This window comes from Ambystoma mexicanum, chromosome 9, assembly GCF_040938575.1.
Source record: "Ambystoma mexicanum isolate Mex_15411 chromosome 9, UKY_AmexF1_1, whole genome shotgun sequence".
Taxonomy (NCBI): domain Eukaryota; kingdom Metazoa; phylum Chordata; class Amphibia; order Caudata; family Ambystomatidae; genus Ambystoma; species Ambystoma mexicanum.
The window spans coordinates 1,336,768,532-1,336,782,688 of NC_090931.1; the positions used below are offsets into that span (position 1 = coordinate 1,336,768,532).

The 14,157-nt window shown below is 43.8% G+C and overlaps 1 protein-coding gene across 3 annotated transcripts in view; it reads right to left on the reverse strand.

Moving 5' to 3' along the window:
* RALB (RAS like proto-oncogene B) overlaps window positions 1-14,157 on the reverse strand; it is a 261,118-nt gene that overhangs the window by 14,238 nt on the left and 232,723 nt on the right. For all 3 annotated transcript variants that reach the window (XM_069616744.1, XM_069616743.1, XM_069616745.1), the window contains one exon: window positions 6,959-7,136. In XM_069616744.1, coding sequence (XP_069472845.1) covers window positions 6,959-7,136 — 178 coding nt within the window. The remainder of the gene's footprint in view (window positions 1-6,958; window positions 7,137-14,157) is intronic.

Below are 14,157 nucleotides of genomic sequence, written 5' to 3' on the forward strand. Positions count from 1 at the left end.
CTAGAGAGCATAACACTGCCTTGGCGCTAGTCTCTGCCTACAAAGTCCACGTGAGGTTCTGACCGATCTTGCCTACAATCAACCCATGTGCACCAAACATTGCTCGACTCTCACTGGTTTGTACTTCCTTGTCATACCCAAAATCACGTCTCCAACCCCTGCACGACCCCCAAAACATTTCCCAACTCAACTCAACCAAGGCCCTATTGTCAATTTAATCGTACTCTAAACTAAGCTATTACTGATGCTAAACTACCTCCTATCAACATAAATTCCCTTCCCTGGCAAGCCAGAGATTTGAGCCACCGCCTTTGTAAATGCCAACCAGCGTTTTATTTTCGAATGGCTGGTTTTAATTTATAGAAGAAATTGAAATCAGGCAAACCTCATACCTCAAACTTTGAAAAGAAAACCTTAACAATTTCGAACTGGGTTAATAACACCATTTGTTGTATAGGTGCCTTAAAACTATACAATAAATAAAGTTTCGAGTTTTACACTATTTCAGCCATGGCTAAGTGGAGTTGAACTTTTTTCCACCAATGAAGACGACTAAGAGGCCATGTTTTTTTAGATTAATGAAAGTGCTTGCTTCATGAATCTGCACTCTAGCAGACTGCACCAGGAGGGGACACAATATGCCAACCTCTGCGCAAGAAAGAGTCTCCGAGAACACTATCGTGGAGATGTGGTGCAGTATAAAAGCTTTTAAACAGAACGTAGCAATGGAGGAGGTAGACTTAAAATAAAAGATTGCGCCAGATTGCCATGCAATAGATTATTAGCACCTGGGAGGAGTTTGAGCGTTCCGACAGAATCAGTATGTAATGGGAGCCTGGCGTACAGGATATAAATCACATTGTATGCCTAATCATTTAGTCTCGCATTCAATTATAGAAAGCATTTCAACTATTATTTCTTCGTAGGCTTTTTTATGCTGTGCATTTTAAATCTCAAAGTAGGTCTTCGAAGTAAAATTATTTTATCTTAGTATGGTTTTATGTAAACCTTTTAACAATAATTGAAAACGTCTATATTATCCGACTGCGACTGTAAACACTGAAGACAGCCCCTTAATGCCATTCTCTATCCCCAACCCCATCAGTAAACAGCGCAAACAGGCATGCTTATTGGGTACCCACAGAACCTGGAGCATAGCTTGAGGGTTGAAAGCAGTTCTTACGTGATTTTATTATTTTAAAACCCTGTTCGTGCCCCCACCATAGTTCTAGTGCATACTACCAAGGTTCTACTGTCCTCCCGCAACCACGTGATTTGACGAATCAACTTCGGGGGCACCAGTGGTCCAGGGATGCATATCGGTTTCTAAACCATTAATCAGGCCCACACCTCTAGTACACCAGAAGGAATCCGAGCAGATTGGAAAAAAGCAAATTATAAACCTCATGGTCCAATTTTACTAACATGGATTGAACGGCAGGCTGATCTCTGCAAGGTCATGGATTGTTGGTTAGTTGCCACTTGCTGGTGGCACTTCCTTTTTATTTTTATGTTTTATCGCTTTGTTTGTGTTTGGTCGATCATATGTCCTGCACATCTCCCCTTCCCTTTCCCCTGCTTCTCCCCTTTTCCCTTCCCTGCACTTGCGCAATCTCAAGGTCACTGGGCCTAGTCAGATGATTGTCTTGTTCCCCCTTGTTCCCTTCCCATGCCTCGTCGCACCATGAAACACGTGTGTATAGGCGCGCTATGAATAAAATATATCAGAGAAAATACAATTATTACCAAATGATTAAAAAAAAGGACGGTCCAGTCAGGGTTGTATAAACATATCTACTTTATAATTCAACAGACAGTTCTAGCACACTACAAAATACAACCCACCCTGTAAAGGAATTCACAGGACAAGCAGTTTCAGGAAGGAAAAGGGAAGCACTCGAGGGTAGTCGGTAAAGTAATTAATCGCAATAGTTCAAGGATACTTGGTTTCAGCACAAAGGGCGCAATGGGTCATAAAATGTCACTAAGGGACAGAACCACAATGGAGATTGTGCTTAGAGTCTGTTTCAGGGTGCTTTGCAGATCCGCTGACAAGTTCAAGACAGGAGACAACTGCGGGTATCAGGCGGCAGGCAGTTTGGCGAGCAAGGCTGGACGGGTGGCTGCAGGCTGGCCTACACGATGGCTTGTGGTCAGGAATGGTCTCAATGCTGGTTAGCAGGTCTGAAGCACGGGTCGAGGAGCCTCGGATGACGTTGGCGACTGCGGCATGGCAACAGACAGCAGTGCAGTCGGTAACAGCTCAAGGGGCTTGACTGGCTCCAAAACGTTCTTTAAGGCAGACGCGGGTTGATGCTTGTCGATGCACTCCTCCTAGCTTCTTCACTGGGCTTGTGTCGTCCTTTAAGGCGGACGGCCCAAAGCTGAGGAGAGTGTTGCAGGCAATGGCCTTGTCCTTGGTTTGGTTCAGAGATGCTCTGGCACTTCCCACATATGAAGCTTGCTTGCAGAGCCTAACGGGGCACGCGGGCTGGTTACCGGTTCTGGAGCTGCTGGAGGGTCCTCTGGCTTCAGTATCTCCCTCTGTTCCCTGGGAGAGGTTTAGGGGAGGGTTCTTGCTTCCCTCTTTGGAAATTCTGGCTTTCCTTCACTGGCGGAAGCTGCAAGGCAGATTGTACCTTCTGCCAGGATCCAAATGAGTTATTCTAGTTACCGCTTGCAAAGTCTTCAGATCATCTGCCCAAAAGAGGGGCTCAGTCCTCTTTTAAAGCCACATGGGCCACAGTGATTGGTGTAGGCAAAGCCGGTGTCCAGACATTTGGTCGACTGAAAACTGGTCGAAAGACATTTGGTCGACGCAATTTCGTCGAAAACCAAATGGTCGAATTGTTTTTTTAATTATTTATTTTTTGGGTTTTCGTTTTGAAGAAAAAAAAAAAAGGGGGGGTTTTGAAAAAAAAGGGGGTTGGGGAACCCCCCCCCCACCAAAAAAAAGGGGTGAAAATAAAAAATAAAAAAAATTCGACCATTTGGTTTTCGACCAACTTGGTTCCACCATTTGTCTGGTCGACCAATTTTTTTCGACCAAATGTCTGGTAACCGGCAAAGCCTACCATAATGAACCAATCCTGGCTGCATATCAATCTCCTGTATGTGTGAGGTCATAACCAGAGTGCTTTGTAACAGAAAAGGTTAAGGCTTGAAAACATGTAATACTACGTCCCACCCAACTTCCTGTTTGCTGTGGATCCAAGGGTCTCTCTGGTTTATTGACCTCTCTGTGGTTCCAAATTAAAGTGGCAGGTTCCCCTTGGAAGCTGCAGTGAGACCAGACTTTTGGTCCTCGCCAAACCACATACTCGACCTTCTGAATGGGATCCCACTGTAGGGATGACTACTGTAAATACATAGTTCCAGACACGACAGGTACCCTTGATACTCCGAGGTGGAAGCCGGCTTCAGGTTGGCACAGTGCATATCAAAGATTGTTGGGTTATTCCGGTCCTTTGTTAATGCTCTAACCAGGCCTCCTGGAGGGCCCGTTTGAATTAACTCTGATAGCTGCTGGTGGCAGCCATGCATACTAACAAAGGAAAGGGCGATCCATGGAGCCTTTGTTAGTTAATTAAGCTGGCCATGGCAGTAGAGAGGTTTTGCCTTCCCTGTCTGAGATGCCTTCATGTACTCTTGGCTGTCATATTCCTACTGGGGGGACGGCGCATGTAGGCTGTGTCCACCCAGTGAACACATGTCCATGTGTATGTCATGAGGTGAGCCTAGGAAAATGTGTGCCCCACACATTTTGCAGAGGTTGAGCTACCATCATTCAATTTCAAAAAGCCCAGGCGAGAGCATACCCATAGTGCGGATGGTTGAATTCCTCAGAGTCATCCCGCAACCACGTGGACCCACGTTTCTATAATTGCATTGTGTGGGGCAACATAAACCAACTGAAGGTTGTTGTGCTTTGCTTCCATCACGAAGCCTCAGCCTTGTTCTAGTCTGTTAGAAGAACTAAAAGGTCTCCCAGGAATCACATCCATGGCACACACTTTTGTAGCTCTTATGCACCATAATTTCTCATTTCGTTGATGCAAATGCTTCATAGAGGGATTATAGAGCAAGGTAGGCAGAAGAGGTATTCAATTCCATCATTTAGGGTATTTTGAAGCACAAGTGCGTTCTTGGAAGAGTAGTATCGGGAGAGTTGTATACAGCACTCAATGAGGTAGGAAGCCATTTATTTGTGTAGTGTGTTTTGTAACAGTGGCAATGGTGGAAACGGCAGTTGTCACTGTGGTCGATTGTATGGCGGGCCATATTGTTATGAGTAGATATGCATCCGAAAATGAAGGTTTTGGAGAATGGCAATTTCCAGCAGTTTTGTTAAGGTCAATGCATCACTTCACCACACATGTTCTCCCATTCATAACAACCAACCAGTTCCTCTCCTGATGCTGAAGGGTAACATAAGTTCCAATCAGACCATCATCTCAGAAAGGAGGAACAATCTGCACCAATTCCCACATGCATGCCACCCAGTTCGAAGATTCCATTATATGATATCCCACACTAACGCTCCCAGAATATAGACCCCTAAAACGTGAAAAGATACTGAGCTAGGACATGATATGCATGCAGAGGGCAAACACACTCTATAGCTGTAATGCTATGTTAACTTGCATGAGGGCACAGAATGACAAGTGAGGAAACGTCTTGTGATGCTATGTGGAAGGGCAGAGTCGGAGGGGATAAAACCACAAAGGGTGATCAAAAGGAGTTAAGTGGAGGCTAAAGGCCCCTCTTCGCTCACAAAAGAAGCTAGGCAGCTCACAAACAGGGTCTGCTCTACAATAGTGTGTGTGTGTGCTAGAACCCAGCTCAGCAGCACAGACAATTATAGTAAGCTTTGTAGCTGCAGCAAACGGACACCGAAGCCATAGCCAGCTCTTCTGAAATAGTCAGCAGCATTATTTATTTAGTGTTTTATAATATGGCACATGTATGCACAAAACCTCAGAGCGCAAAGAAAAAAGAAGAGAGGAAGAGGCAGAGGCCGAAGGCAAGAGGATGGATAAAATGAAGGTTGGTGACAATAGTTGGATTGACCTAAACTCTAAAATACGGGAGAGCCGTCCACAAATGATGACAGGCATTAGGTACTTCCGGTGCAGCACATTATTAACGGAAATGGATAGGGTTAAATTATTAATCCAAACTAACTGCAAAATGCTGGAAAGTTTGAGCGAGTTGGCACTTATTTAAACATGGAGGAATACACCCTTCTGAGCGAAGGTTTAAGGGTTTCCATACCCTTCGTTTATTGGGTTTTAGTCTTCAATCTAGAGGAAGTAATTTCTGAGCCTGGCAATCTCAGAATTCCTTAGGTATGAAAAGATTCATGTCTAAAAAACGACATCAGCATGTTGAAATGCAGTAGATCAGAGTTTAACGTTACGTTTTCCAGAAGATAAGTTTTTAAGGCCAGTGGCTGAGTTGGGTTCAAACAAAATGTCTGTAAACAGGGGCATAATATTCTCAAATCATTAAACGTGTCAGTCAGTGACTGATCGGTCTGGCAAGCAAGCAGCCTTATGCACCACGGCTATTATACTGAAGACTTGACTAGATTTTAGACGGACTATGCAAAAAGAGGGATAAAGTGACCACTTCAGGCAACATAAGCAAGTTCTTTCATTTAAGAAACTATTTTTCAATAGAAAGATTTCTGGTTCTCATGTGGCCTTCTAGCTACCCAGCTATCTGTGTAGCCTTTCACGAATTAGGCCAACGCTTTGAGATTACATGGCAAAGATACATGATACTGGTTCTCGAATGGTAGCTTGCTACCAAGGAAGCTCAATAAATCAAGTATGGCTCATTAAAGGACCAAGTGGGAAGTCAAACACAGTCCATCGGTCCTGTAGCAGATTACCCACTGGGTAAAATAGATCAGTGTCAGTAATCCACCTATTACTGTTCGAGTTGGGAAACATTTAACAATAAATATCTCGAGAATCCGATTTTTTGATGTGACCTCCAAGAATAGTAATACTTTACAATCATCTGGTAGAGTTTATCTTTTCTAAACCAAAAGTAATACTAGAAACGTTAACATGCTTTTCTATAAAGAGAAAAAAAACGTTGGAAACAAAAACCTGTAAAATGTCCTAAGCACTGCCTTCCCAACTATTGTGCCCGTTGTTGTCCCGGCACTGGGTCTATTACAGAGTGGCATTGATCAGCATAAAGAACATTCTAGGTGATTTGTAAAGATAAAGTTCTGCTATCCTCCATGTGTACCACCAAAGAGGTTAGACACACTGTTCCAGTTTCCAGATGCTAATATAATATTTATTAAGAGACCATAATGAGAATAATTATGAGAGGCCGGCAATACCAAAGTCACATGAAAATGGTAGAAAATAATTGCGGATCGATTTCAAAGTTTGCCATTTCGGAACTACCCTCTCTTGAAAGATACTAAAGAAGGGTTTAAAATGTAAATCTGTCCCGAAGACACCAGCATACAAAGCAACATGAAAATATTCCAATATTGATAAATTAGATAGAGCTTTATTAATCTACCATTGATGTGTTGGGGAATTCCCTCATTGACACGTGCTGGATGCAAGGAAGCAATGTATAGTGTGAAAATATTTCAGTGTTCCTCTACTAGCTACCTTTTCTGTAGATCCATCGAATGCTGGCGTGTTTTGGTTTTGAATGAACATTTGGCACGTAAAATATGTAGTTATTTAAAATTGAATCCATAGACCACTATTTTACAGTGCCAAATTTGATTATACCAGAAGATACAAAAACATTCTTCCATTAACGCTACCACGAAACTCCTCAAGCATAAGCCCCCCTGGTCTTTAATCGCTGGGAAATATTTCAAAACCATACAAAATGTATACACCTCTTTCTAAGGTGAGGTAGAATGTGGCTTAACAGTAGAAACAATATGACAAACAAGTACCATTGTGGTCCATACCTTGTCTACATTGGCTCTGGTTTTGGCAGACGTTTCAACATACTGTACACCCCATTCATCTGATTTTCCCCTGGCCTCCTCCACAGGCACCTGCCTCCGCTCTTCCAAGTCTGACTTGTTGCCCACAACGAGCAAGGGAATTTTGTCCTCCTCCGCCTTCACTCGCAAAATCTGTTCCCTGGTGCAGCAGAAAACAAAACAGTAATATTTAGAAAGTACTCGGGGGTGGGAGGGAACAATGGCACAATACATGTAAAACAACAGTTTGGGCTTTTGTGTAGGCATGGGGAAGGCACTTGCCATGCACTGCCGCAGTGGTATTAATTGGCCGTTGATGGTAGCAGATGCAAAATGGTGCGAGTACCTAGGCATCGAGTAGCAGATGCCCAAGTTATACACAAACCAAAATTGTTGGCTTTGCCAATGCTTGATTTTAACAGGCATTCAGTGAAGGACACGCATAGTGCTTAGAAATTGAGTGGCTGAAGTTCACTGGGATTAGTATAACACCTAATACACATACGCAAGCTGTGTCCCCCTCCCCATCTGTACTCTAATGCAATAGCTACGCATATACTAATGGCCCAAACTTAAAAGGAGGAATGTGAAGCTGGAACTCAGATAAGGGGCACTGCATTGAAAATCATTGATTTCCTCTCTCAACCAATTTATAAAGAATGAATTGATGAACGTAGAAAAAAGGCAGAACATGCGAAAATTGAAGAGGCAATATTCACACAGCAAGGGCCAATGGCATATAGCGTATAGCTGAACGTGAAATTAACCGCAATATGCAACCCTATAATCTATAGTAACAAGTATTGAATTTTCCCTATTCTATTTTCTTTTTTGTAGAACGGAATTATTTAAAGTTTTCAAAGCATACGATACGTGTTTGGCGAGTAAAGGAGTGCACTAAAAGCAGCTCGTCTCCAAACGTGTGGTGGTAATGCTTACGGGCATATAATACTGTGGACGGTTACATAAGGTACACAGTCTAATGCTTTAGACCGTTTCAGCATCATGTAAATATAACATTTTGTTTTATACATTTACGCCATGTGCAAACTAATGTATAACCAGCTTTAGAATACGATTCAGAAAATATGAGCAACTGGGCCTGAAAATACAGATGATGGCCAGCAAGGGTCCTTTAACAGCATAGCACAGCGATCACAAAACAGTATCTGCAAACATTAACAGAGGAGTGCTCTTAAATTAGGGTTTCACTACTCCTCACAGCAGCGCTTTCGAGCTTTGGGCACAGCTACTAAGGATCGATTTCCTGAAAGTAATACCGTGCCTTAAACAGACAAATCAAGAGAGATTAAAATAGGGCAGCGGCTCAGTTTAATTTTCAGCTCGTTGCCCAAGGCCTTTTACGAGCCGATTAAATGTACACACGGCTGCTGAATTGATCGATTGTTAGAAAGGCACGCGCACCTCACACACCACAACAAGCCCCCCATTTAAAGACCGGCTCAAGCTCATTTTAATTGAGTGCAATTATTTCTTTTAAGCTTAACTCCGGGTTTCATATGACATGCGGCTATTACATGCATGCCTTTACATGCAATCACTTTTCTGAAAGGAACCAAATTACAAAGCATGTGGTTTGAGCGCCAACAAGTAGGTGCTTGCTATCTGCCTATTCAAACTGTTGACGGTTAACCCCTGAAGAACTGTAGACGCTGATTAACTCCTTCAAATCACTGATCCAACATACAGCAAAGAAATGTACAAGAGTCAAAAGGCATGGAAAGCTGCAGAGCAAATATGCTTCACGTGTCAAAGGCATGATGGGCCAAAGCCAAAGCTTGCATGCCAAGATTATACGTTCAATACAGTAAAGCACACCGTTGGTATATGTGCTGTAATGCTCAACTTTCATACTACTTTGAGATAAGTAAAATTAGATTTATTAATCAATTACTCCTGCTAACATAAGAGTGGAATCCGAGTGCCATATCAAGGAGGGTCGACGTTCGATGCTTAAAAATAGGCCATGGATATTTCTTAATTTGGTGCCTTCTGGCGGGGCATGATCGCAAATCATTCCACATTGGAGCCCCACAAGGTACCCAACTGTTCCACCTTAATTTCCAGCGAGGAGTACCCACACTTGTGCAGATCCGAAACATGTAGCAATGTGTGGTATGTTTCTGAACATTACAAAATGTATCCCTATGAAAGGCACGGGTCCATAAACTCAAGCATGGCGACATCCACCTCTTACTCTACCACTCTGATTTCAGATGGAGGAGGCCACCCCAACCTAATGTGAAAAGTGCCCCTAAGGCCACAGAGCAGAACCTGGTTCTAGCCATACGATTTTCATAAGGTCAAGATACCTCCAATTAGGATTGGTTCCTTTAGTTGCGTCATAGCAGCCAAACCAGAGAACCATGTAGATCATCTTTCCATATAACGGGCAAGTGTGTGGGTGCTTGTGTGTTGGTTTTTGTGCTGTGTGTATGTATATGTTTTGGTTTGGGCGGAGGAGGGGGCTGGGGAGCAGAATAATATGGCACTCGGGGGTGAAACTCTCAGAATTTCTTTTTTTTAAAACGCATTTTAAAAGGTCTCAAGAGAAAAAGACCTTTACAATGTTTTTATGATCAAAAGAAAATTGGGCATTGTGAATCGATCTTGTAAAGTCATAGACAGCATTCTGAGGCAAGAGATCAAATAACTCCCACCTCACATCAATTATGGGATGATTAGCATGTGGGAATGGAGGGGCTGTTTACGTGTTCCAGGGTAAAGCCTATGTTTAGGTAGACCTTGCCTGTGTGACGACTGATGGGATCTCAGTCAGCGGGACCTCACAGGAGAGACTCCCCATTTAAGGAGAGGGACTCACGGTCTGTCCAGGAACTCCCTATAACCTAGAGGAGGCGCTATAACATCCAAGAATCAAAGCCTTCCTTTCAAACTAGTCACTATTTGCAAATGTATTGTTATCAGTAATCAACCTCCACCAACTACTAATACTGTGACGAAGAACAGTGAAGAATAATCAGTGGTTGGCAGCCAACCACACGGACGAAGATAAGTCATTGCATGACGAATGCACCATGGAAAGAGACAAAGGAATGAGTCTACGCTGGACAGGGTCCACCACTTCATCAGAAAAACCAAGGCATGACCAATGGATGTCCATCTCATTCCTGGAGCCCGGGAGATTAGAATCCAAGCCGAGGTAGCAGTCAGAAAACGCAAGGCTGCCTGTTGTGGAACGGACAGCGCAGACCGAGAAGAGAGCTGGCCATGAAGAAGGTAGCCAAACCGAACATCGGAGAAAGGCCTCGAGGTGGTGGTGAACCACGCAGTCCGCGAACACCACCGAGACAATACCAGGAACAGCTCTGCAAAGGTGCATAAGGAAGAAGTCATCAATGCAGGTTATATCAGACAGGCATACCTAACCCCGCTGGAAGAACCAGTGATGCCTATTCTGCATGATAAAGGTAACGGGAACGGCGGGAAACCGGGTAGAAAAAGTAGCACAAATTGAAGGAAGATTACCAAGGGACCAATCCTATTCGTCCCAGTACCCGAGAAGAGGTGACGTTAATAAAGAATGCCAAGGGACCAATCATACTCGCCCCAGTACCAGTGAATGGAGTAAAAGAACTACAGCTACCAAGTGAGTAACTAAACTTGTCCTATTGCCAATCAAGGTTGGGAAGAGAAAGGAACTATCAAGAGGACAGTGCTGCGAAATATAAAATACATGAAATGCTGAGAGAGAAAAGTGGATGGAGATCAATTGTCCAAAAATACTGGAAGAATTGTATGTAAAAGTAAACCCACAGTACAGGGGAAGATCGCAAACATTTATTTAGACAGGGAACGACGACATTTTCTGGTTTGGACGATAGCCAAGACCAGGATCAGTGGCTACGAAAGCTTGGACTTGAACAATGAGCTGTACCAGTAGCAGGAAGGGGGAAGGGCCCCTTTGAAGAATTAAAGGAACACAGAATAACCAAAAGCCATTAAATAAAAGACATGATGAGGCTATAAAAGCCTGTCCAGGAGAAGGGAGTCATTTTCCTGTATCCCTCTCTTTGATTTTTAAAGAAAATAGTGCTAAGGACAGAATATGGTAGTTTGGGACGGAGGACAATTTATTACTTTGAACACTTGCACTAATGACAAGCACCCTAGTTAGATTTACGTTAGGTAGGCCAAACCTACTATTTAGTGACAGACAGGCTTTTTCCTTTCGGATTTAAATGAAAATTGACTGCAAAAATGGCACCAGTGACTCAGTCTCGTCCTTCACACCTACCACACCCAAAACCTTACTCTTTGAGCAGAGGTTGAAAAATGTGGGAGGCTGAAACATTGTCCTTTCCCACAGATGTACTATCAACTGCCAATTCAGCAGACATGTTGCCTTGAGCAACAGTCATATTTTATACACTTGTATATATTTTCTAACCTTTGGAAAAGGTGAGGTCAGAATAAGGCTCATTTCCCATTTAGCTGCCAATGCCAATATAAATGACTCATTGAGTTGCAAAGGAAGAAGACTCCCTGGGCTTACTTTTGGAAAATAAACTTCCCTTCTCAGGAGGGTCGAACATCTCGAAGGCCTTAGACATCAGGCCTCTGAACCACCCATAAGCAGGAACTGGCATCTCCTCTGAGGAGCATGTGTCAAAGTTGTTACCCTAATTAGAGGCACGTTTTTGGCACAGGAGCTGGTGGAGGAAGGATGGGTTGCGTATCCTTGAAAGCCACCTCCAGAGGCTGAACTGGGAGAGGTGCAACTTTGTTCTTGAGCTCGTCTGTGAAGGATTCGGGAAATGTGACCAGTATGATTTAGACAAGGGGTAGCAAGGCACCCACCACTCCTTTCCATGAACAAAGGAAAGACAGAAGCTGTCTGAGTTCTTTTAGAAGCTGCAGGTGATTGAACCAGGAATCTGGGCTATTCCTCCCTTCTTCCCAGGGGGGAGCCACCCCCTCTGAGGTAAGGGAGGTGGGCCCGCTCAGGAAGACCCTCCCGTGGGTTCTGGACAAATGGGACCTCCCGGTACAGTGTACATTATCTGCCTCTATGGGAACGGGAAAGACTTATTTCTGTTTTGAAACCACCAAACAGTGACAGTTCATCTAGCTCTTTAGCATTACCTTAAACCAGAGTCAAAGAGCATCTACAAAACCCTCTTATTTATTTAGATCACTTTGGATTCACAGAATAGTGAAGTTTCATCAAACACTTTGGCCTCAGGTAATTCTGGGTTTTGTCTGAGCACCACAGTCAAGGAATGAGGACACACCATCTTTGACTATGAGGATGTACTTAACCACTGGAGGAACTGGAAATGGAGAGGAATCCCCTACGCAGGGAGGACGGCGGTTCCTACACACATATTGGTGGGGGAGGTGGACCATGGAAGACCACAGAGACTGCAGTGGCATGGAGAGCGAGCTAAACACAAGCCAAAAACTGGAAGCCTGCCGTCCCATCTCACAGAGAAGTCAGGGTCGGAGGGAGAGGCAGAGAAACACAAACACCAGTTTCCTCTGGTGGCCCGACCACAGGAAAGCTAAGGTGGGCCTGGACCAAGATCATATCACCCAGGAGAGCCCGAGTCCCCGAGCTCCATGCCCGAAGGACGTGAGCTTCTAAGAGAAGAAGCACCAGGGAAGCTAACACTTCCACAGAGAGACTACCGCTGAGAAGTACAGATACCGTGAAGCAAGACTGGGGAAGCCTACATGGAAACCAGACAGGAAGAATGGCTTGTGTAAATGCAAATGAGAGAAGTATGAAAGCTTTGTATCAAGGCTGGGAGAGCCTATGAGGTTGCAGGAACCCGAGAACCCCGACAAGGTAAGCACCCTGACTGAATCAGAGCAAGAGAAGCATGAACGCTTTGTACAAAGGGTGGGAGAGCCGGCAAGGTTACAAGAGCCTGATAAAACAGAGCAGACAAGTGCCCTATGTAAAGATCGTAAAATGAAAGTGAGCAAGTCTGCCAGAGAGCCGAAGGACTTTGAGGAGTCCAAGAGCAACAGACTTGTTATCCATAGACATTTGTTAAAGAGGAAATATAGAATATCTATTGTTTTTGCTTTTGAACTATCAACGTCTGCCAGAAAGATGTGAATTGTTGTAGACTTGTGGTAAGAGGAGATGTACTAAGGATCGTTTCTTTTAAACAAAGTCTGAGGATGGATTTGGACTGTTGCACGCCATTGAGGAACTTTTGAACTATCAACAGTATCCAAGTGTTGGACCAGGCAGAAGTCTAAGACAGAGGCCTTATCATGGTCTCCTTTTGGTTTGTTTTCTAAAGTGGTAAGACCAGTTAGTTGGTTAGGATTCGGATGAAAAATCTTTGCTTTTGGACTTTGACATGCACCCTTAGTTTTAGTTTCTATAGGTAGGGAACTTCCCTCATAGAAATAGGGCAAGTTAGGAGTTTTCTTCTGACTTTTAAAAATATAATTTCGAACAAGTCTGTAAATCGCCCAACTCCTCCTCCTGGATAGACATACAGCACAGACTAGCCCGACAGCTGCTGAATATGACTTATTGGCAAAGGATAAAGAACATTAGTCCAAAATACTTTTTTTACTAAATGACAAGGAGGAGATCATTACATCATTACAAATATGGCAAAAAAGCAGTCACGAAATGTGAGCTTCACTGGTCTCTGAAGAACATTCCACCCTGTGGTCAGGGATCTCAATCCCCAAATTCTCAGGACTCTCCAGATCAGCTGAATAAACTTCTTCTTGCACCCGGACTTGGGTAGAACCAGATCCAAACAAAGGTTAAGGGGGAAGCATATTGGACTCACTTGCTATTTGCAATGTCTGGTTTTCAAGCATGGGGGCTCCCACTACTGGAGTGACAGGTCTGGTACCAAGCTTTGAGTTGTGACTTCCCTTTTTCGCACATCTTGAGCATTAAAATTGGAAGGGGCACCCAATGATTGTCATACGCCAAAAGATCCAATAATGCAATGGCAGTATTGCAGGAGGGCTGATCAACCATCAAAGGATGGAATTCCGGTGCCCGACAGCTTATTCAGAGGATTCAGCAGTAACCTGATCAACCCCATCGACTGAGTGATTTGTGTGGAACAGAGCTAGAGTCTTAATAGCCAGCCCTTTTAGGCAACGTAATGACCATGTACATGAGGAAAAGATGTCCAGGACCGAAAGATTAGTGG